The 24,877-nt window shown below is 39.5% G+C and overlaps 1 protein-coding gene across 2 annotated transcripts in view; it reads right to left on the reverse strand.

Moving 5' to 3' along the window:
• The window catches only part of AKR1D1 (aldo-keto reductase family 1 member D1), an 87,588-nt gene that overhangs the window by 19,383 nt on the left and 43,328 nt on the right, over window positions 1-24,877 (reverse strand). For both annotated transcript variants that reach the window (XM_087723028.1, XM_087723029.1), the window contains exons 3-4: window positions 8,680-8,796; window positions 5,138-5,215 (exon numbers count right to left, since the gene is read on the reverse strand). In XM_087723028.1, the coding sequence (XP_087579154.1) occupies window positions 5,138-5,215; window positions 8,680-8,796 (195 nt within the window). The remainder of the gene's footprint in view (window positions 1-5,137; window positions 5,216-8,679; window positions 8,797-24,877) is intronic.

The following is a 24,877-nucleotide window of genomic DNA, read 5'->3' on the forward strand; positions in this document are numbered from 1 at the left end:
AGGACAAGTTGAGTCATCCCCCACCAAAAGATTGTTCTTGGCCTAAATTTAGAACATTTGGGAGATGGGAGAGAAGACAAACAGGGAGAAGCAATATGAAACAGCAATTGCAAGAAAGGGAGAAGGTAGAAGATGCTAATGATCCTTATTAAAAATAGTATAAGTGCTCAAATAACCTCAAATCATATTTAATATTTAGTTACTCACTCCCTCTCTCTACACCAGGGTTGGGTTCCTGCCAGTTCTAACCTCTTCTATAGAAGAGGTTCCACAAATCTACAGTGCCATTTAGAACCGGTTCCAGCTTCCTCCCCTCGCCTGTCCGCGCATCATCAAGATGAAGAGCGAGAGGATGAATTCTGGGAATTGAAGTCCACAAGTCTTAAAGCTGTCAAGTTTGAACACTTCTGGTTTTTTTTCTAAAGTGTTAGGGGTGCAAGGGTCTTGTAACTTGACAGCTTTAAGACTTGCGTGCTTCAAATGCCAGAGTTTCTGAGCCAACATTTTGGTTGCTAAACAAGAGCGTTGTTAAGTGAGTTTCACCACATTTTACAAGTTGGCCGTGCCCTCCCAGTCACACGACTGCCAAGCCACTCCCACTCGGTCACATGGATGGCAAGCCACTCCCACCTGGTCACATGGCTGGCAAGCCGCTCCCACAAAGCAGGCCACACCTACAGAAGAGGTTCTGAAAAATTTTGAAACCCACCACTGCTCTACAGACACACACACACAGACACACACACAAACATAAGAAAAAGTAAGCGTAAATAATGCAAACTAAATTGGACTGGAGAAAATGAAAAAGAAAGAAAAGCTAAAGGCAATAAGAAAAAAAAAACGGAGACCGTTACAAAGAAATATAAAGAAGTAGCTCCAATATTTTTCCCAGCAGTAAATTATATTTTAACCTCTCTCTCTCTCAAGTTACATTGGGGCTCTCTTCTTTCTATAATATAGCTTCATCAAAACCATAAATCACAATTTTTTAAAATTCTTTTACTAAAAATAATCTATCGAGGGTTTCCAGCCTGGTATTTCTCTGGGGTTTCTCCCTTGGCTTGAATTGATAGATGGCAACAATTCTGGTCACACTGATTCATCTTGGGAATGGGGGAGGGTTCGATGTGGATAGACAGGATAAACTTTGAAATAATTCTACTTCCCACACAAACCATATCACTAAGGCCACCAAAGGTTTCTCTGCTGTCTTGGACGTGTACTGAGTTCAATAAAAACTTCAATAAATTGGGGGAAGGAGCTGACGTCGCGATGATACGGACATGCGATCTTGGAGCTCCGAGATTGCAGCCAATACTTTTATTGCTGGGTGGTCCATCTAGACCTAAACCGTCCCGAAGAGACGGTGACAGGGAAGAGTACGTCTTGCTGATCTCAGGGACATTGCAAAGTCCTTGACTGATACAAGAGAATCTCTTCTAGCCAGTGATAGAAGCTTAGCCCCAAGCTGCTGAAGTCGGGACAGCTCCGCAACTGGAGGAAAGCGGAAAGAGAAAGTGTGTCCATCTGGTAAGGAAATTTTATTTTTTCAAAAGAGACTGCCCCAAAAAGATTAAAACCAAATTAAACTTGTAAAGAAAAGAAAATAAGCGGTGAATTTAAGCTATTTTGGACAGTGTGTTATCCTTTTTTTTAATCGTCTTCTATGGATGGAACACTTCCTACTTTTTAAAGTGAAAATATTGGCTTTTCTTCTACTACTTTTTTTAATCTATGGATTAAATCTTTTTTTTTTTACTTTCACAATACTGGCTTGGATGGTTTTTTTCTTTTTATTTTGTTTCATTTAAGAGCCTTGTTTCTTTTAAGCTTGGAATATAAAGAGGATATAAAAGGTATATAAAGAGTGCAGTAACATCAGAAGGAAAAGAAGTTACACTGTCACTTATAGTTTATAGTTTATAGTTTATAGTTTATTTATTTGTATGCCGCCCTTTTCCCTGGGGGAACTCAGGGCGGCTCACAATCAAAAGGAATGGGGGGGGGACAGACTTTTACATATAAGACAGTACATGATTAAAATGCAACATTCATACCATTCGGGCGGGTTACAATCTTTAGCCCCAGGCCTGATGGGATAGCCAGGTTCTAAGGGCTGTGCGGAAGGTCGGGAGGGTGGTGAGGGTACGAAGCTCCACGGGGAGATCGTTCCATTGGGTCGGGGCTACCACCGAGAAGGCTCTCCTCCGCGTGGTGGCCAGTCGGCATTGGCCAGCAGATGGAACTCAGAGGAGGCCTAAACGATGAGATCTAATGGGTCGTGTGGAGGTGATCGGCAGTAGGCGGTCTCTCAAGTACCCAGATCCACTACCATGAAGGGCTTTATAGGTGGCAAGTAGCACCTTGAAGCGTATCCGGAGATCAACAGGTAGCCAGCGCAGCTCGCGGAGGATAGGTGTTACGTGGGTGAAGTGAGGTGCACCCACAATCGCTCGCGCGGCTGCATTCTGGACTAGCTGAAGTCGCCGAATACTCCTCAAGGGCAGAGCCATGTAGAGCACATTGCAGTACTCCAGCCTAGAGGTCACAAGGGCACGAGTGACTGTTGTGAGAGCCTCCCGGTTCAGGTAGGGGCACAACTGGTGCACCAGGCGAACCTGGGCAAATGCCCCCCTGGTCACAGCTGACAAATGGTGTTCGAAAGTCAGCTATGGGTCCAGGAGGACTCCCAAGTTGCGGACCCTGTCTGAGGAGATTGGAGGCTGAGTTCTGGAAATATTTCTCTCTCTCTTTTCTTCGATCATTTTGACCTTGCACTTCAAAGGTTTTAGCTTGCAAAGAAATAAGATGGGTTATTTATGCATGTGTCCTTTGGATGTCTCTTTGGCAGCAAGAGAGAAGTGAAAAACAAAGCTTTGTTTTCCAACTAGAGTGGCAGTGTTTATAAATTGGACAATGACACAATACCAAGAAGAAACCATAACATTACAACAGATTATGTTTAAAATTCAAAAATTATTAGAAACATCAAAGAGAATTGAGAAGAAATTGGAAAATATAGATGGTAACATAGCAAAATTTGATGAAATTGAAGATAGCCAGCTAATGGAAAAAGTGGAGGTTAGATTCTCAAAAACCCAGGGGAAAAATCAACAAAGAGGCAAGATAACTGTGGATATTGACAGTGATCTGAATGTGGTTGGAAATGGAAAGAATGGAACATGGAAAGGGAAGAGAGATGGAAAGGAGCTCTACCCCAGATTTCAAGGTATAGAAGGAGAAAAAAGAGAAGAATTGATGGATTTAAGGAGAGGAACTTTGACAAAAGCATTACTGATAACCAAAGGTAAGCTGATTAAAGAAGCTGATGGAAGGTTTTGAGAATTTATAAGACATACAACAAGCAATAAGGTGCGAAGAGAAGTCCACACAAAGTTGATTAAGGAAATAATCAGAAGATTAATCCCACATAAGGCAAAAGAAATAAGATTGTACTACTACTGGAAAGACACAGGTTGAGATATGAAAACTATTAACAAAATACTAGCTAAATAGTTAAAATTAGAGCATTATGTTAAAAATGAAGTGATAATGGATATAGCTAGATAGATAATTGATAATGATATAATGTATACATATGCATTGGTTTGACAAGAGAAAATTTAGTATAAATTTTTAAATGGTGACCCTGAAAGGAAGTTTAGAAATTTTGTTATGTATGAAAGCCTATAATATTGAAATTGGATATAAATTGTAAACAGTGATTAAGAAAGGAGGTTTAGAAACTTTGTTATCAAACATAATTAATTTTTATTTAGAGCGTTTCATAAAGATGGAATGTTGTTGGATGATATTGAAAATAGACAATGGAATGCCATTATGTGGTTTTGCTTTGAATTTTGGAATATTTGTTATAAAGGGATGTTAAAACAACTATAGTCATATGAAGGATGAGGTATGATGATAGTAATATATATATAAATATATTTGATGTAAAATATATAATTTGATATGGATTATAGGTGATGACTGTGAAAGGGACACACAAAAGTTCTTTGTAACCAATTGACACACTTTTTACAGTTTGTAATGGAATATGTTTTTATGGTGTTTGTTGTGTCTTGTTTGTTTGTGTCTATTCAAAAATACTTTAAAAAAAACTTCAATAAATTGGTTAGAAAATAGAAGTAAAGATCAAGAATGTTAAAGTAAATTAAGAGGTAATATATATATAATGATGCAATTATAATAATAGCATACTGTATAAAATAGATGCGTTCATAAAGGAAAAGGAAAAATAAGGTAAATAATTTGTACATACATATCAGATAAACCAATACCTGATCGTTGTAAAGATTGTAATTGTGATATAAAATAAAGAAAATAGTTCAATAAAAATTAATATTAAAAAAACTTCAGTAAAATAGTCTAAGTGGTATTGAATATAGAATATAGAATAACAGAATTGGAAGGGACCTTGGAGGTCTTCTAGTCCAACCCTCTACTTAGGCAGGAAACCCTACACCATTTCAGACAAATGGTTATCCAACATCTTAAAAACTTCCAGTATTGGAGCATTCACAACTTCTGGAAGCAAGTTGTTTTACTAATTGTTCTGTCAGGAAATTTCTCCTTAGTTCTAAGTTGCTTCTCTCCTTTATTTGTTTCTACCCATTGCTTCTTATCCTACCCTCAGTAATATATTAATATTAAAATAGTAATATATTAATATTTAATGTACCATAAGACTGACTGTAAAGTTTAACATACACACACCCAAATATCACAAAAATAATAATGTTTTACAAATTACACAATGCATGCCCGATTTATTATACCTGATAATCTGCTCCACCATTTGTGGCTTTGTAATTTTGGTCAATTAAGTAAACAGATCATTCCTACATTGTGTGGTGTTATGTTGCTATTTTATTTTGCCAAAATAATATCCCTCCTTATCGCAGACAGCTAGATTGATCAATCTTGAGTGTCCCTAGGTTGAAGAGTAATTCTGCTTCAGTATAGCATACAACTCAGAATCCATTGCTCTTGAGGTGTCCAATGGAACCTAATTTTCTTTTCCCCTCTAAATTTATTGGAAAAGATGACCTAAGGACTGTGAGAAGGTTTTGGATACTGTTAGATATGATACGATAAATGCTTCCCAAATACTCACCTCCCATGTGGCACATAGATCTGTTTCATGATAAAGCCATTGACCATTTTCATCTTTAGGATAGGGGTTTTCTCCAGGCTGAAGAAACACAAAAAGGAAGGTGAGGAAAAGAGATGAAATCTCACAATGTTGCAATATTCTGTTAATTTTGGACAGGGAGGTAGTTTCCCTGTAGTTTGAAGATATTTGGGGAGAAAAGCTCAAAGCTATTTCAATTGATTGAACCCGAACCATCAGAAGTATGTATGTCAGATATGACAGACCAGAAGTGGGATTTAGCCGGTTCATCGTGGTTCAGTCAAACCAATTGTTTGTGTGCAGTTTGGAGAATCGCCTGATCCCACCACTGGCTAGCCTGGCCCCTCACTCTGCCCCTCCCAGGCACTCCTTGCCTTGGCTGTCCTCTCCTGAGGCCATTTTGGCATCTTGGCACTTCTTTAACCACCACTCTCTAACCACCTTCCAAGCAAGTGATGTCCATGCAGGTAAAACCCCAAGACAGCTCTGACAAGACACTCAGAGTGAGGGGCTGCAGCTACAGGTGGCCAAGCTAATTGCCTGAAGGAGCCCTCTGTCACCAGGAGTCCAGGCGCCTCAGTGGGCAGCAAGCGAGGCTTCAGCTGGGCTCCTTGGCAGGCAACGGGCCTCACAGGAGGCCATTAGGGCAGAGACCCTAATTTGAATCCCCTCACTGTGACAGACCCAATATGTGCCAGGTCACATATAAGCAATGTGCTCCAGATGTTTTCGGGTATATCTCTTACAATTTCTCATTGTGTGAGTTGACGCCTAAACATCTAAAGGATACTAGATTGCTTAAACTTGACCTAATTCCTTTATATTAATCTTGAGAGATTAGGATGTTTTTCTTTTGGTGGTTTTGCCAAAAGGCAACTAGACATTGGAGCAGAATGTTTTCTAACTAGAGAAAAAGGAACAAGATCCCAATACCAGCCAATTCCTAGTTGACTCTCTCAAGAGCTTTCTCTTTGAAAGAAACTGAATGAAGACTGGTGCTGTCTCTGGAATTCCTCTCCATTATAATTAACAGGGAATGGGTAGCTTTACAAATGGATATTCTGAATTACTCTCACTTTACTGCAAATTGAACAATATTAGCTGAACATTGATCTTTAGCTTGCTAAACCATGATTTATCAAGCTGGGAATGTACAGCTGGGCTCCCTCCCTCTCCTTAGGCAGGAAGCCAATGGAAACAAGAGCCCAAACAGAATTCTGGAATAATCCACATATCCTTCTTTTTGACGAAATCTCAAAGGAGTTTTGTGGGTCGGAGTGGGGAAAAAGAAGCAGCTGCCAATACTTTGTTAGTCATCTATATTCCAAATGTGATTCATAATAATCATAGGAATAGTAGGAAAAATACTATTTGTGTACTTCATAGAGGGGAAATCCTATTACTTGCATAGTGGCAGAAAACTATGCAAACGATGAGATTTATTGCATTGAAAAGGGTGCAAATTGTGCCTTATTTGCTTCATTCACTCGGTTTTAGAAGATGATATATGGTTCATCTTCCCTTAAGTTCTTAGAGCAGAGACATATTAATTCTGTCATATCTTCACATGAAGTTGCATACCCATTGTCCTGTCTCTTTAAGCCTTCTCCCCAGCCAGCAAAGTAAGGTTGGTAAGAAAAGCTATGCTGAGATACAACTGGTGCAATGATGGGTTCCTACCGGTTCTTCAGCTGAACCGGTAGTGGTTTGGCGGCCTGGGTCGCTGGAACCGGCAGCGACCTGGGCCCGCCACGCCCCTGAACTGGTTCTCTGGATGGCGCCATAGGCGCCGCCATCTTATTTTTGCTTCTGTGCATGCACAGAGCAATTTTTATTGCACTGTGCATGTACACACACCTGAGCTGGTTTGTTTGTGTGTCTGTCAGTCTGTCTGACTGACAGACTGACAGAGGTGTGTGTGTGTCTATATGGAAGTAAAAGATCTAGAACAAGAAAGTTTTCTCCAGCGGTATTTCCAAAAAATAGGAATAGTTGTACTCACAAGAAGTAGTAGCTGGAATAGTAGTAGTAATGAGGAAGAGTGTAATGAGTAGTGAGAGCAGTCATAAGTAGTTAGTAATAATAACTTGTGAATGCTTGTGAGTTCGTGTTGTCTAGGCACCCATGTTGTGTTGCTTGTTTTGTGTCTTGAGCCCACCAAATTGGTGTAGTTAAAATTTAATTTATTGAATTAAAAGAACTAGTGATACTCCTATGATGCATTTTACAGGTCACATTGTAATTAATGCCATAACTATCTTCCAGGTTGCAATATACTATTTACAAGTTCGGTAGAGTTTTATAATTGATGGTATTAGGTATGCTGCAAACATGTGACAGAAAATAAATTTATTAATAAACATGGATGTAGCAAAGAGTCATACAGGTTGAAAAGTGTAGGAAGAAAATTCATAGGACCATTCCAGGATATCGGAAGCGCCAATACATTTTTATTATATTTAGGCTGTTATCGCCAATCTTGTGTCTTGCATATATATTGGAATTCCACAGTCGGCATTATTTATCACAGTTAAAACCCAACTCATTTCATGGTGCCTAATTGAAAACGATCGTATTAAACCAGTCCAAAACAGTAGAATACACCTCTGTACAGAACCCCTCTCATCAAAACAGTAAAGCAAGTGAATTTCAAAGAACCTCTTTGAAAAGTTTTGCACAGCCCTAATGTATGTGCAAAATATTTGAGTACCACAGTTCCATATAAGTACATCTACATCATCTTCATATAAGTTCATCTTCATCTAGCTTTGGAATCCACGTTTGAGTGGATTCTCTATTGCCCGAATTGTTGCATATATGCAAATTGAAATCAATAAATATGCATTCATAGATGAATTCTGTCATCATGCAAACAGCTTCACAATAGGGATATTTAAGTTATGAATAATGTGTCTTTTGACAGAGACAGTGAATATAAATCTATGAGCTCACATCCAGGTTTATACTTTTGCTAACTCAGCTCTTCATTTTCTACAATTGTGGATGATTCCTATTCTTGGCTGCTCTTTTGAACTGTATTTTTCTATATCTCCCTCTCAATTCTTTTTCTCTTTTTCTCTTTTTTTAGGCAGGTGACATGGTTAGAAATTAAAAGAAAGAAAAAAGTTATTTAAAGTATGGTGTTATGATTAAAAACTAGAGTAAGAGATAGAAACAAAGGGAATATTAATGTATTTTATTTTTATTTGATAAAATGAAAGTAGTAATGAGAAATAGGTGGAATAATTGAATAATGATAGATTGTAATCTAATATAGATGTGTATTGTTATGGGAACTTTATAAGTTGATTGAATGTAATGATAATGTTTAATCTGATAATCTTTGTTCATACTGGAATGTATGGCACCTAGGTGCCACACTGTTCGCGCATTGATTTGACATTTTTATATATATATAAAAAAAACTTTAAAAAATACATTTGTGGAATTTTGTCCAAGGAGACTTTAAGTACTTACAGTACACAAACATATACACTAGGCGGTGCTCAAGCACAATACTTTACCTGAAAAGCCATCGGTAGTTCAATGATATAGAGATCAACATAGTCAAGCTGTAGAATTTTTAATGTCCTTTCCAGGGTTGGACGCACCATTTCTGGTGGGTGGCATGTATTCCACAACTAGGGCAAAAAGAAGGAAAGGAAAGAAAGCAGGATCTTTACTCCTTGGAACTATGGAATATAGAAACACAAATTTTAAAAATATACCGTTTTTAATGAACAGCATTAATAAAAAAAAAAAACCCAGCGCTAGTTATATTAAATTCTAGAATAATAAACCACAGACTTGCCAAAACAAACTCAAAATGGTAATACTTTTTTCTAAGGGAATGAATACTTCGGACAAATGTTCTTTAAACAATAGCGTAAATAGGCTAAGTTATTATTACAATTCTTGTGGAAATAACCGTGACCCGTCAAAACCGCGGTCCACAAAAGCGCGATCGACGAAAGCGCACATTTGACGTCATCACAGTGTGACGAAAAAAAATAAAAATTGAAATAAAAATAAAATTAAAGCAAGCCGATTCACATAAAGGTAAGGGTTAGGTTTAGGTTTAGGGTTAGGTTAAGGGTTAGGGTTAGGGTTAGGTTTAGAGCGTTAGGGTTACGTTTAGCGTTAGGTTAAGGGTTAGCGTTACGTTTAGCGTTAGGTTAAGGGTTAGGTTTAGGGTTAGATTTAGGGTTAGGTTAAGGGTTAGGTTTAGGGTTAGGGTTAGGTTTGGGGGGGTTAGGGTAAGGTTTTCGCTTTATTTTTACATTTTTCTATCACAGCACGATGTTTTCATTGCGCTGTGATGACGTCAAATGCGCGCTTTCGTCGACCGCGATTTTGTCGTCCACGGTTTTGTGGTGGAACCGAAATAACAGCCGTTCAAATGTCTAAAACTTATAGTAAGTCTGAGGAGAAATGAATAAAATTATGCTGCAAAGGATTGTCTACAGGGAGGTGAGAATTAAACAGTCAACTGAATAAATTACTTATAAGCTATCATTATTTTAATTGGAGAAAACTGCATTTTAACTGCAGAAAAAACGATGACTACCAACCTGCCTTCTATTGGCTTGTATACTGCATGAGTCAAAAAGAAAGCCACGAAAATATTTACAGACCCCCTCGCATCCTAGACATAAATTGTTTCAACTCCTACCCTCAAAACGACGCTATAGAGCACTGCACACCAAGACAGCTAGACACAAGAACAGTCCTCCCCGCCCCCCAAACGCCATAACTCTGCTAAAGAAATAATTCCCTCATCACTGTCAAACCATTCACTAAGGCTGCATCATCATCATCATCATCATCATCATCATCATTATTTAGTCTTCTCATCATTCCTATCACCCATCTCCTACCACCTATGACTGCATGACTGTAACTTTATTGCTTGTATCCTTACAATTTATATTGATATTGATTGTTTCCTGATTGCTTATTTGTACCCTATGATTATCATTACGTGTTGTAGCTTATGATTCTTGATGAATGTATCTCTTCTTTTATGTACATTGAGAGCTTATGCACCAAAGACAAATTCCTTCTGTGTCCAATCACACTTAGCCAATAAAGAATTCTATTCCATTCCATTCCATTCCATTCCATTCTATTCTATTCTATTCTATTCTATTCTATTCTAAATCTTCATCCTGAAACTTCTTGAATTGTTGCTATGCTTCCATCTTCTTTTGGGGTGTGACGCCAGGCACTGTCTTTCAAAAGATGACCTTTGATATGATGAAAGTAGCACATTTGAGGAGATGCAAACAGTCACTGCACCCCATCAAAAAAGGGGTATTGCATTATTATCCAGATATTTCAAAGCAAATGGAGTTTCATTGTATAAATACTCTTAATGAGTTCCTTTGGACCACAACAGTTACGTTTTTTACAAAAGCGAACCCAACTCTGCTGACCTATGATCTAATCCCCAAATCCTGAGTGGAGAACCCATTAATCTCAGCTGTGTTTAATAGCCATGGATGGAGTTTGTCAAAAGGAAGGAATTGAGTATCCTTGCAGTGTTTGAGATTGTAACTCCCATAATCTGTTAACCATGCTGCATTTTCTGTTCACCATGCTGATAAGGGCTAATGGAAGTTGCAGCCCCAAACATCTGGAAAGTTCTTAGGTTGTTTCCCCCACAGGAACAAATGACAGTGTTAATCTTATTAATGCTTTTAATGATGTAAGGCACCCAAAATCACTTTGAAATAAGGTGGGTAGCAAATAAATTCTCTCTCTCTCTCTCTCTCTCTCTCTCTCTCTCTCTCTCTCTCTCTCTCTCTCTCTATATATATATATATATATATATATATATATATATATATATATATATGTGTGTGTGTGTGTGTGTGTGTGTGTGTGTGTGTGTGTGTGTGTGTTGTATATGTTGTATATATGTGTATATGTATGTGTATATATATGTGTGTGTGTGTGTGTGTGTGCATGTGTATGTATATATATATACACAACCTTGTGATTGGGCTGAGAGAGAGTGACTGGCCCAAAGTCACCCATCTAAAGTAGAAACCTGATCTGTTGACACAAACATAAATTTAGGATTGCATTGCCTAATTGTAAGCCAAATCGTGGGTTCACTGCATCATTTTCAAAATTTACATAAAGAGCTACCTCTGCAAAATAAATCCCCTTCTGAGTGAAACTATGACCTGTGTTAAAATTATCTTTTGTTTGTATCCTGGATATTTAAAATAAGATAATCTTTCACAGTAATTCTTTTCCCTTTTTTGTCCCTATCAATTGTAAATTTTATTATCTATTTTGTAAAGATAATTGCCTTGTATCAAACCTTGAGAATGAGAGAAAGCTGCCAAGTGACTCTTCTGCCAAAGTTATCAGTTTGTCAGGAACAATATTTTAGCCTCATGAATGACTGCCATGCCTAGTAAAGACCAACTCACATCAAAAGAATTGGCTACTGATGGAGGAGTGAAACCCTCAGTGATCGTTGCTTGCCGATTAAAAAAAAAATCTTTGACTTTGATCAGCATGCCAAAATATGAATATTGATACTTTCCACCAGCAAGAATTTTAGAACTTGCATGTCCCATTTGTAGACAGCTCTTTCAAATGATCTAGGGTGCCTTGTCTTACCAACTCATGTCTCAAATTGTCAGCAACTCCCTCACTAAATTGGTTAAGTCAGAACCAGAACTTTCCATCCCACATCTCTGGCAAATAATTTTAAATTTATACATACAATACATCCACACTTTCTGCTGACCTTGCTTGAGTTTGTGAGTCTCATGAAATTATCAAAGGGGATTCTCAATCTTTGCATGAAGTGTTTAATAATTGTCTACCATTGGTTTGTTGCCCTTAATGATAGGTGTATCCCATCTGACCGCCCATTTTTCAGCAAACTCAGGATGGGAGTCACTTTGGTGCAATCTGTGGGGAATTCTGTTGGTCAGCCTGCCATAAATAGACCACACTGAACCATTAAGTTCAGAAATTGGTCTTGGTCTCCTCCAATCATCTCTGGAATTCTCATGAGAGTGAAGAAAGACGAGTTGCACAAAGGGATGCTGGCCAAGTTAAATTCTATCTCAACGGTTGCGTTAGCTGCCTCATGGCATTTTGCAAGTTATTCATAAACCTGTCTGTTGTTGGTGTTGCAGCAATGCTGCAGCAAAGTGCTTATTGAGAATGGAATAGCCTGAGGGAACCAAAGGTTATCTCTACCCAACAAAGGCAAGACCTTCAGCCTCTCTTGAAAGAGACTTGCAAAATCGATGGAACAGGAAAAAAATTCCACAGGGACATTATAACTACCCCAATAAAAGGTAAGGTAAAGGTTTCCCTGCACATGCATGCTAGTCATTTCCAGCTCTAGGGGGCAGTGCTCATCTCCATTTCTAAGCCAAAGAGTGAGTGTTGTCCAAACATGTCTCCATGGCCATGTGGCCAGCATGACTAAATGCCAAGGGTGCATGGAAAGCTGTTACCTTCCCACCAAAGTGGTCCCTATTTTTCTACTTGCATTTTTACATGCTTTCAAACTGCTAGGTTGGCAGAAGTTGAAACAAATAATGGGAGCTCACCCCGTTATGCGGCGCTAGGAATTGGAACTGCTGAACTGCCGACCTTTCTGATCGACAAGCTCAGCATCTTAGCCACCGAGCCACCGCATCTCTTAACTACCCTAATAGAATCCTGAAATCTGATTGCGCTGTTTTATGCCTTATTCTTATACTTCTATATTGAACCAAGAAGGCATCTTTCTGAGCCACTTTTAAATGTTATCTTCTCTCTCAAGGTTTAAGCCTTGTGCAGGTAATGGTTCTTGCATATTTCCATCAAGGTCATTTTTACTCTCTACAACTGTATACAAGGATACTGATTAAAAATCATCCTTTCCAAATGCAGATTATAAGGTCTTGAAGACCTGTCTTTGTGCCCAGACCTGCCCCCCCCCCATTTCCTGGCTATATTGACATCAGGAGTGACAGTTTTTTTCTCCTGCAGTTGTTGTAACCGTTTTTAACTGTTTTATGATTCAAAGTCATTTATTTGAGATGGGCAGCTATGGAAAAGGAAGGGAGGGAGGGAGGGAGGGAGGGAGGGAGGAAGGAAGGACAATACCTATTGTCAGGACAGATGCTCTTCAGATGTATTGGAACATAACTCCTATTATCTAGAATTAAATAAGTCATTGTGCTAAGTATGGCTAATGAGAAGTCTCCCATCATTCAATAAGTCATGTACTCATCAAACTAAATGGTAGGAGATTCAGTACAAAGATAAAGTTACCCCTATGATTTTACACATAAACCAAGTTGTTGATTAGTGTCCTGAAAATGGCTCTGAATCAAAATAGACTAAGCTCCACCTCCTCCAGATATATTAAATTCACCAACAGCCATTTTGCCTGGAGGATTTTGGAGTTATTCTACATACTGTAGTTCAGTGGTTCTCAACCTTCCCAATGCCATGACCCTTTAATACGGTTCCTCATGTTGTAGTGACCCCCCCAACCATAAAATTGGTGTCTCGGTTCCTAAGACCATTGAAAATATGTGTTTTCCGATAGTCTTAGGCTAAAGGGGTCCTGACCCACAGGTTGAGAACCACTGCTGTAGCTGGAGATTGACCGTTTTGGGAACTCCCATGTAAATTTCAACTCACAGAAAGTAGAATTGGGAGAGATTTCACCTAGATCAGGGGTGTCAAACTTGTGTCATCACAGCAGCATCATGTGATGTATTGCAACTTTCCCCCTCCCTTTGCTAAATTGGGTTTGGGCATGGCAGTGCGTGACACATCTGGCCCACGGGCCGCGAGTTTGACACCCTTGACCTGGGTGAACTCAGGGATTCCACACAAGAAACTACATTTCCCAATAAGTCTTTTTCTGAAATATAACCCAGAGGAAGATCCTGCCAGCCCACCAGCAGTAGGCATACACAACTACAAGGAAAGTCTGGCCATGAACTGGGCCAGCAAAATCAATGCGCACCCTAGACCACGGTGTTGAGGTCACTTCCACTCCTTAGGGGGTGCCTCTGGGGGAGCTGGTCTGGACTCCTGGCACAGTGTGCAGGTAGCCACCCATTCTTCGATTTCCCTGTCCATGTTAGGCCACCACACGTAACTCCTGGCCAAAAACTTCATCCTGACAATTCCAGGATGCCCTACGTGTAAAGCCTCTAATACTGCAATGTGCAGTTTGGATGGAACAACGACCCGGTCCCCCCACAGCAAACAGCCATTAACAACAGACAATTTGTCATGCTAACAATGGTACATTTTGAAACAGGCCCCTTGGGCCACCCCCTCCACACCCAGTTCGAAACCTGTTTGATCATGGAGTCTCTTGCAGAGTGGCGGGCAACGCCACTAAATGAGACAGGACCAGTCTCTAAACAGTCAATACAAAGAACTGATGTCTCGGGGATAGGATCTGTGAGTAGTTCATTGGTGCTCTTGTTTATATCAGTCACTTCTAGCCCCAGGGCTTCAAACCAGTCAAGCCCAAGGAGGCTCTGCAGGTCACAGCTGACCACCGTCACTCGGAGCTGGCTATTGAAGTTGTTGAAGTTCACCCAGAAGGTGTGCTGGCCCATGATGGGGACTTGGTTCCCCTGGTAATCACGAAGGCAGATGTCCGGGGTGCATAGATGCTGCTTCTTCAGGTTAGGGATAGCCCACTTGAGTGTAGACCACAGCATGTTGGTTAATGTTGACCCTGTGTCGATCTCCATCTCGCATGGAGAGCCCTCAATGAGGACTGTGACCTTCAGTTTTTTTGACCACCTTGTGCAGACTTGGCCAATTGAGGTGTAGTAGGTGACTCTGCTGTCGCCCTCTGAGCGCCGTGGTGGTGGCTGCCATGCCCCTTGGTTGGGCCTCTGCTGGCGGTTAGGTCGGCTTCTTGGCTGCCAAGTCATTGTGAGGCACTTGCTTCTGCAAACCTTGGCAATGTGCCCCTTTCACTCACAGCACTGGCAGATAGTGTCGCGGAAACGACAAAATGATCTGGCATGGTATCCTCTGCAGCTAGCGCAAGGTGGGAGACACAGTTTGAATTTGCGTGCTGGCTTGGTGCGGCTACTACACATGCGGCAGCTGTCATCTTCTTCGCCTTCTGAGCTCTTAGCCTCTGCAGCCTTGCGATGTACGCGTGTGTTCTTTCACGCATCTTGTGGAATGCTTTGGCGCTGCAGGGTTTCTGTTGACTTGATGGCTGATTCTGATGCCCTGGCTTCATCCAAGGCAATTTGTAGAGTGAGGTTAGATTTGCGCCACAATGCACTCGTTGATTGATTCGTCTTCCTTCTGGTTGCAAATATTAAATTCGTGCTGGCGGATGTGCTTAGATGGCTTGGGAGTGTAGTGAGTCCTCAGCGTCTGCTGGAGCACAGACCAAGCGACTGATTGTAGCGGCGTTGGTTCTGACAGGCAGTTTCGAACACTTCCCGTCCACAGTAACTGAGGAAAATGTTCTTCTTGCGACCTTCAGAAAGCCCCATGTGGTCATTGGCTTTGAGGGAGCAGTCAAACCTCAGCATATACGAGTCCTAATGCTAGGTGACTGGGTCATACAGAGTCGGTGGGGCGTGCATTGCCATTTTGTGTTCTGAGGGTGTTTTGAGTTTGCCGCTCAAAAATGGCTCCTCAATGCTGCACTGAGCTCTGTGCTGAATTTACTTGCTGGATTGCTACACTCTTTTTGGTTCACCTAGTTGCCTTCCAATCCCATCCTTGTTGCCAGTGTTAGATCGGGTAATGGAAAGGCACACACAGGCTAACGGTAACAACAGCTCTTTATTAACTCAGTAACAACTATGTGCAATCCAGTGAAGGTTGAGTCTGACAGCAGGGAGCTGTCAGACACTTCGACCAATGAGATTAAACCTCTGTTCCTGCCGGAACAGAGGATCTTAGTGGAAACCACTATAGCTGAAGCTAGTATCTAACAGTTTTTGTCAGATTTCTGGCAAAAGAAATCTTTGAGATAAATGAAATATGAAGGCTGCTACATTTATCACTCTCTGCATCGGAGGCATCATGCCTATCATTACTAACTGTTGGAAAATGTAATCAGAGGGAAGTTGTTATTATATTTTTATCTTGTCTTTTTGTAGATAACTCAAGGCAGAATATAGATCTAATTTTCCCGCTTCCTATTTTCTCCACAGAAATAATCCTGTGAGAGAAAGCAACTGGCCCAATGTCACCCAGACAACTTTCATATTTAAGACAGGCCAACAACTCATAGTCTCCTGGCTAGCTACTACATCAAACTTGCTATTGCACTGGTGCCGTATTTGGAGACTTTATAGAAGTTTCTGAGGTCTATTGTGTGAGAACCAGAAAGGCAAACTGATTCAGAATCAGAAACATCAGGTGTCTGAGAATAGCAGTAGCCATCTGGACTGGTACCATAGGAAAAGTACTCCATAACGTAAGTAGTCTTGGTCCAGTGGTGGGATTCAGATAATTTAACAACTGATTCGCCCAGAGTCAGATTGGCTGTGGTGGGTGGCATGGTCCATCCCCATTCTCCAGCTTCTCCACACATGTGGGATGAGCCTCCCGCAATGGTCAACTTGACCCTGGATGAACCCTCTTATCTTATCAGGCCAACCTGGCTGGTTGAATTAATCATTAATTTCAATTTATAACTAAACATAAAAATCCAGATCTGGTTCTCTAGCCTACTTCCAACTAGAGTGTTACAATTACATTAGAAGCACATTTGGGGACAATTTATCTCAAAAGACTTGATTGCACCTGCCCTGCTGAAATGTGTATTCTTTTAGCATAACCACCTGATTGTTGTGGCTTTTTATTTTTCACAGTCTTTGCTAAAATGCCGCAATTATTTATCTCACAATAATGCAGTAAACAGCAGAGGAGTGGACAAACTGTACTATTTTGCTATTCTTTGATAAGGGAAGCCCTCTCTAAAGCTAGAATGTTTGGGCTGATAATTACACAAGAAAGGTATTAAAACAATAGCAAAATCTGGAGTAGGAGCCTAAGAATTGCATTTAACAGAATGAGCACACAATGTCCTTAGCCTGAGCGCAACAGGCTTACTAAGTTTATACACATACAATGTAATACATACAAGCAAGTCCTCAACTTATCATCTTTCATTTAGCAACTGTTCAAGGTTACAACGTCACTGAAAAAAAGTGAAATACAGCTGGCCCTCCCATTTATAACTATTGCAGCATCCTCTTAGACACATAATCAAAATCCAGGCACTTCGCAACCACCGTGTGTTTACAAAAGTTGCAGCATCACAGGGCCGCATGATCAGCATCTGCAACCTTCCCAGACAGCATCTGAAAGCAAAGCCCATTGGGGACACCAGATTCATTTATCAACTGCAGTGATTTGGTCAACAAATCTGGCAAAAAAGAAATTGTAAAAGTGGGCGTGACTCATTGAACTACCTCTCTTGGCAACTTCAATTCTGATTCCAAGTGGTGGTTATAAGCTGAGGATTGCCCATTATTGTGTCAAGAAATCTCCTTTATGGAAATAATTGTAGCAGAGTTGGGAGGGACTTGGAGGTCTTCTTGTCCAACTCCTCCTCCTGCTCAAGCAGAAAATCCTTCAGAGAAATGGTTGTACAATCTTTTCTTGCCTTTTCTTGAGCGAATGATGGATCTAATGGCAGGAAATCTTGTACACTGGGATACAAGACTGGAGGTGGATTTCGATCTGTTTTATATCCACCGTGCAAATGAAGTAGGTGTGTATTGAGCATTCTTTCAAAAAAAATGTCAGCGTTTTAAAAAAGGAAGTTGATTAAACTTTCTGCTGGAAAGTTGGAAGATCAGTTACAAATTGCTGCTCTGAAAGTGTTATATCTTTAATCCTTTACCTTTGTCAGTTGCAGAGACAAGATTTAATTCTGCATTATACATTCATTCTAATTTTAATGTTTTCATTACTTATAGTGAAATAACTGTGAATCTCGATGGAAAATGTGGAAGGAACTCAGTAATGAGCCTGAAATTAGCTGACCTGTCCCTCCCTTATAGAATAAAATAGTAGAGTTGAAAGGGACCTTGGAGGTCTTCTGGTCCAACCTGTCTGCTCAAGTAGGAAACCCTATAGCATTTCAGACAAATGGTTGTCCAATCTCATTTATAAAACCTCCAGTGTTGGAGATCCCACATTTTCTGGAAGCAAGTTGTTCCATTGATTAATTGTTCTAACTGCCAGGAAATTTCTCCTTAGTTCTAAGTTGCTTCTCTCCTTGTTTAGTTTCCATCCATTGCTTCTTGTCCTACCCACAGGTGCTTTGGAGAATAGCTTGACTCCTTCTTCTTTGTGGCAACCCCTGAGATATTGGAACACTGCTATCATGCCTCCTCTAGTCCTTCTTTTCATTAAACTAGACATACCCAGTTCCTGCAACAGTTCTTCATATGTTTTAGTCTCCTAATAATATTTTCTGCAGTCTTTCTCAACATCACTTTTCCTGAAAATACTGTCAAAAGGGCACTACACAACCTAAAGCCATCTCTTTCTGTTGGCCCCAATGGAATATGTGCCTACTTTCTGGAAAAGCTCTTCACCACCTTATCTGAACCTCTAAGCATCATCTATGAAGTATCTTTTAGAACGAGCATCTTGCCTGATGTATGGTCATTAGCAACATTCATACCTATCTTCAAAAAAGGAGACCCCAGCCTTGTTGAGAATTACAGACCAATCTTTCTTTACTGCGTCACCTGTAAAGCCATGGAATCCATCATAAATCAATCCATCACCCTCCACTTAGAGACAAACAACCTACTTTCTAATAAGCAATTTGGTTTCAGGAAAAAATTGTCCTGTAATCTGCAACTCATACACTGCAAAAAGATTTGGACCGCTCAACTCAACCAGGGTAAAGCAATAGACTTCTGCAAAACTTTTGATTCAATGACAAACTTCTGTTAAAACTAAGTTCTTATGGCATTTCTGGATCTTTGCACAAGTGGATAGCTGCATTCCTATCAAACAGGCAACAAGTAGTCAAAATTGGAAACACTATATCTAACCCTGTCCTGTAATCTGCAACTCATACATTGTTAACAGTGGTGTTCCCCAAAGCAGCGTTCTAGAACCAACGTTCTTTCCACTTTACATGAATGACTTTTGTGATCATATTATAAGCAGCTGCATCCTCTTTGCTGATGATGTAAAACTATTTAACACCACAGGCAATTCTACTACTCTACAAAATGCCCTAGATTATGTATCTGAATGGTCAAACAATTGGCAACTCCAAATCTTTGCTAACAAACACTCAGTCCTACCCATTGGCAAAAAAATCAGAACATCAAATACAAGCTGGGCAGAAATGATCAAAAAGATGTGCCATACTATGTCCAAGATCTAGGAGTACTCATTTCAAAAGACCTAAGCCCCAGAGGTCATTGTAACAACATTGCCAAAAAGGCATTCGAGGTTCGAGGTTCATTTTATTTATATTCTGCCCTATTCCCAGCGGGACTCAGGGCAGCGCACAAACCCAAGGAGGGGAAGGGAAACACAAAAACTACAACAAAAAATACAGGGCATTTAAAAACAACCAACAGCCGCACGATTTGAGAGGGGAAGGAAACTCATCGACCCCAGGCCTGCTGACATAGCTAGATTTTAACGAATTTTCGGAAGACCTGGAGAGAGGTGAGGGTCCGAATCTCTGCGGGGAGCTCGTTCCAAAGGGCCGGAGCCGCCACAGAGACGGCCCTCCCCCGGGTAGTGGCCAGATGACATTGGCTAGTAGACGGAATCCGGAGGAGGCCTAATCTGTGTGATCTAATGGGACTTTGGGAGGTAATTGGCAGCAGGCGGTCTCTCAAGTACCTAGGTCCAATACCGTGAAGGGCTTTATAAGTGACGACTAGCACCTTGAAGCGTATCCGGAGACCAATCGGTAACCAGTGCAGCTCGTGGAGGATAGGTGTAATGTGGGTGTACCGAGGTGCACCCACAATCGCTTGCGCGGCATTCAGAGTTGTCAACCTTATTTTACGTAGTTTTGTCTCTGGTAACACTATGCTGCTAACTAGGGCATACAAAACCTTTGTCAGACCTATCCTTGAATACTGCTCATCTGCCTGGAACCCACATTGCATTTCGGACATTAATACATTGTAGAAGGTCCAGAGGTATTTTACAAGAACAGTACTCAACTCCTCTGCTCGTAATAAAATTCCGTATACCACCAGGCTTGAAATTTTAGGCCTGGATAACCTTGAACTACGCCATCTACATTCCAACCTGAGCTTAGTGCACAAGATTATCTGCCATAACGTCCTACCAGTTAATGACTACTTTTACTTTAACCGCAATAACACAAGGGCTACCAATAGATACAAACTAAATGTAATCTGTTCTAATCTTGATTGCAGGAAAAACGATTTCAGCAACAGAGTAGCAAATGTGTGGAACACCCTACGTGATCTTGTTGCTAGCCTCTAACTCCCATACCTTTTACCTTAAGCCAGTGGTAGTCAACCTGATCCCTACTGCCCACTAGTGGGCGTTCCAGCTTTCCTGGTGGGCGGTAGGGGTTTTGTCCGATACTAAAGCACTTTCTTTTTTTAAATTTAATTGACTTTTTTAAAAAAAATCATAGTAATTATTTAAAAATTTTCATTAGGTTTTCATAAAATCACCATTACTGTGAAACCGGTGGGCGGTCAGAAAGTTTTACTACTAACAGAGATACAAAAGTGGGCGGTAGGTATAAAAAGGTTGACTACCCCTGCCTTAAGCTGTTTACCATGGACCTTACGGCCTAAGGGGGTGTGCATAAGCACACCAGTGTGTGCCTACCATCAAAATAATAAATAAAATAAATAAAATAAATAAAATAAATAAAATAAATAAAATAAATAAAATAAATAAAATAAATAAAATAAATAAAATAAATAAAATAAATAAAATAAATAAAATAAATAAAATAAATAATATAAATAATATAAATAATATAAATAAAATAAATAAAATAAATAAAATAAAATAAAATAAAATAAAATAAAATAAAATAAAATAAATAAAATAAAATAAATAAAATAAATAAAATAAAATAAAATAAATAAAATAAATAAAAAAATAAATAAAATAAATAAAAAAATAAATAAAATAAATAAAATAAATAAAATAAATAAAATAAATAAAATAAATAAAATAAATAAAATAAATAAAATAAATAAAATAAAATAAATAAAATAAATAAAATAAATAAAATAAATAAAATAAATAAAATAAAATAAAATAAAATAAATAAATAAAATAAATAAAATAAATAAAATAAATAAAATAAATAAATAAAATAAATAAAATAAATAAAATAAATAAAATAAATAAAATAAATAAAATAAATAAAATAAATAAAATAAATAAAATAAATAAAATAAATAAAATAAATAAAATAAATAAAATAAATAAAATAAATAAAATAAATAAATAAAATCAATCTTATTTATAACGTGGTGACCAAAACTGGATGAAATATTTCAAGGCATTATAAAATGGTATTAATGTTTGATCTTCATTGTATTCCTTTGTTAATGCTGCCTGCTTTGGCTTTTTTTGGCAGTTGCAGCACACTCTCCACTAAGACTCCAAAATTACTCTTGCAGTTACTGAAGAAATTTAGAGTATTGTAGGGAGTAATTTTTCTCTAGTCCATCAGCAGCAGGAAGCAGTCTCACAGGGTGATCTTGCAAGCAGAACTTTTTAACTAGGGATGAAGCTATTTCATTGATGAAACCCATCTGACTCCTTTACCAGAATTTCAACGAAAAGAATTTCAATAAATCTAAGATAATAACTCCAATTTTGAAAGCAAATTATCCAAAAAGTTTTTGTTTCTTCAGGAAAACAAACATAGTGTTCCACCAGAACTAAAAACAAAGATTAAAATAAGGATGGTGATCCTGATGATGGCCAGGATCCAAACAGTAAATCAGGTTTCTAAAAACTATAGATGCCTGTTCCAGAAAACAAATGCAAGTTATTTGTCAGTGATATGATTTAGTTCATTTGTAAGGCATGATCAAGCTATGAATTAAAATGCCAGAGGAAGACTAACATGGAAGCTGTCCATCTGTTCAGAGGCCTCATGTCTCCTGATGCAGAGCAACTGTGGTCAAGAGAAAGAGTTTTGTAATTCCTAGTTAGGATGGAAAAGACACAAGCGTCTTCTTCATTGGCTGGCAGAACACTGCTTCACCTGCTGAATGAAGCAATGGTCCCCATGAAGGAAGCTTAAGGAATTCACAGCTCCTGGTTGGAAGCTGTTGAAACTAATGCAGAGAGGATGTAGAGAGCTTCACTGATAAGGCATAGCAGGAATACCTGGTAATTTTTGTAGGGCACAAATAGGCAACATTTTAATGCTTGGGACAAACACAACCCTGAGACAGCCCTCAATGAAATTGAGTTTGACACCCCTGATGCATATAAACAAAGCTAGGATTTTCCACCAGGCATATATACTTTATTATTATTTTTTAATGATATATTTCGGTTACAGAACTTACAGTTTTTGTATTTTCCCTGCTCCAACATGGCTATCTATTTAGGTTTGGGGGAGCTGCAAAAAAGAGGGATGGGAGCCAAGGTGGCACAGTGGTTAGAGTGGAGTAGTGCAGGCTATTTCAGCTGACTGCTAGCTGCAGTTCAGCAGTTGAAATCTCACTGGCACAAGGTTGACTCAGCCTTCCATCCTTCCAAGGTGGGTAAAATGATGCCTGTCATCAATGATGCCAGATTGTTGGGGGTAATGCGCTGACTCAGTAAATGGCTTAGAGAGGGCTGTAAAAGCACTATGAAGTGGTATATAAGTCTAAGTGCTACTGCTACTGCTAAGGGAATTGTAATCGCAGCTCATTTCATGTTGCATTCAGTGTCTTCAGTAATGTAATTGTACATTATCAGAAATCAGCTCTATTTTTTTTATATCAGTAACTTGAACATTGCCTGGAAATGGCAACCTAATGAGCAGTCTTTTAACTGAGGGTTTAAAACTGAATTCTTCTCATTTCCAAAACTTTGCTTGATTGGAATTTAAAGATTTCTTCAGAGATTCTAGTGGCCTCTTCTTCCTCTTCAAGAAAATCAAGCTTCAGACACAAGAAATTAGCCATTTCCTGCAGCTCACAACAGCTTTTTCCAGCGTAGATCAATGAACTGCTTCAGAGACTGATCTCTTTACAGAATCTGACTTTTATTTGCACGGATTCCCCCCCCCCCCCGCCTTGCCTGAAAGCCCATTGTTTAAAGTGGCAGGGTCAAGGTTAATTAAAACCATATTCATATTTTCTATTCTGCTATCAAAAGCCTTTGTAATTTTAAGGAGGCTTCGCCCCAACATTTTTGGAGTTCCTGTTCCCCTTCAAACATTGGCATTTCTGAGTTTAATTTTTTAAAGAACTGCCAAAAAAATCCTGCAAATGTAAAACTGCCACTAGGGGATTTGGAGCAGCAAAATGGAGAGCTTAAATTTCTGCAAGACTTAGGGCACTCAATTAGCTTTTTCAAAACTGCCCACCCCCCCAAAATAGGCCCCAGGTTTTTTTTCTTCAAGTCACTCAGATGCTATCACAGCTCTGCCACAGCTTTCTCAGCGCCTTAGAGATGAAAGCCATTTTTTTTTAAAAAAGAGAAGGTTCCCAGCCCCAAGAAAACTCATTCATGTTCTACTTAAAACATTTTGTTGATTCCATTATGTCTTAGATTGTAATGACTTATTTTTCCCCCTCCAGTCTGTTCTGAAGTTGTGTTTTTTATCAGACAGCAATAGCTTCATGGTTTTTTTTTAAATGTATAGCGGGTCAGGATGTTTCTTTTATTATCAGTATTGCCATATTTTCTTGGGAAAAAATAAAGAACAAACTTAAAAAGGGGGCAAATGTAAAACAGGTTCATGAGCATTTGGGGTGGTTTTTTTTTTCTGTTTATAACTTTGCTTTACCAAAGAAAATTCAAGAGGAAAACCAAGAAAGTAATGAAATAAATCTAAAGGACTGCTTTCTGAAATAAAAGACAGTCCTTTATAATAGAGGACATATGGTTAGACCAGGGGTAGTCAACCTTTTTATACCTACCACCCACTTTTGTATCTCTGTTAGTAGTAACATTTTCTAACCGCCCACCGGTTCCACAGTAATGGTTACTTATAAAGTAGGGAAGTAACTTTACATTATAAAATGTATAAAACAGAGTTACAGCAAACCCGTACCGCCCACCATGAAAGCTGGAACGCCCACTAGTGGGCGGTAGGGACCAGGTTAACTACCACTGGGTTAGACTAATTATCAGTTACTTTCAGGGGTGGATTGCTGCACCTTTGCACGGGTTTGGGAGAACTTCTAGCCAAGAATCTGCCCAGGAGAACACATAAATCCCACCCCTGGCTGGCCATGCCCACCCTCCCCTCCCTTCCCATCCCTCCCCTCCAAGGAGTCCCTACATGGCCCATTTGGGATGCCAGGTAAGTACAGGGTGAAAGCTCAGGGAGGGGGAAAATGGGCCTCCCAGAAGTTCCGGAAAGCAGGAAACGGGCCTGTTTCCTGCCTCCTGGGGGCCTCCAAACCTGGGAGAGACCGTTTTTACCCTTCCGGAGGCTCCCCAGGGAGGCTGACCCGCCCTGTGGTGCAGGAGGCTGTGGTACAGGAGGCCCACTCAGCAATGAGGCAGAGAACCCATTGCTAA

The sequence above is a fragment of the Thamnophis sirtalis genome, unplaced genomic scaffold (genome assembly GCF_051295495.1).
Source record: "Thamnophis sirtalis isolate CommonGarterSnake01/CBP01778 unplaced genomic scaffold, rThaSir2_p1.2 scaffold_9, whole genome shotgun sequence".
In the NCBI taxonomy this organism is placed as follows: Eukaryota; Metazoa; Chordata; class Lepidosauria; order Squamata; family Natricidae; genus Thamnophis; species Thamnophis sirtalis.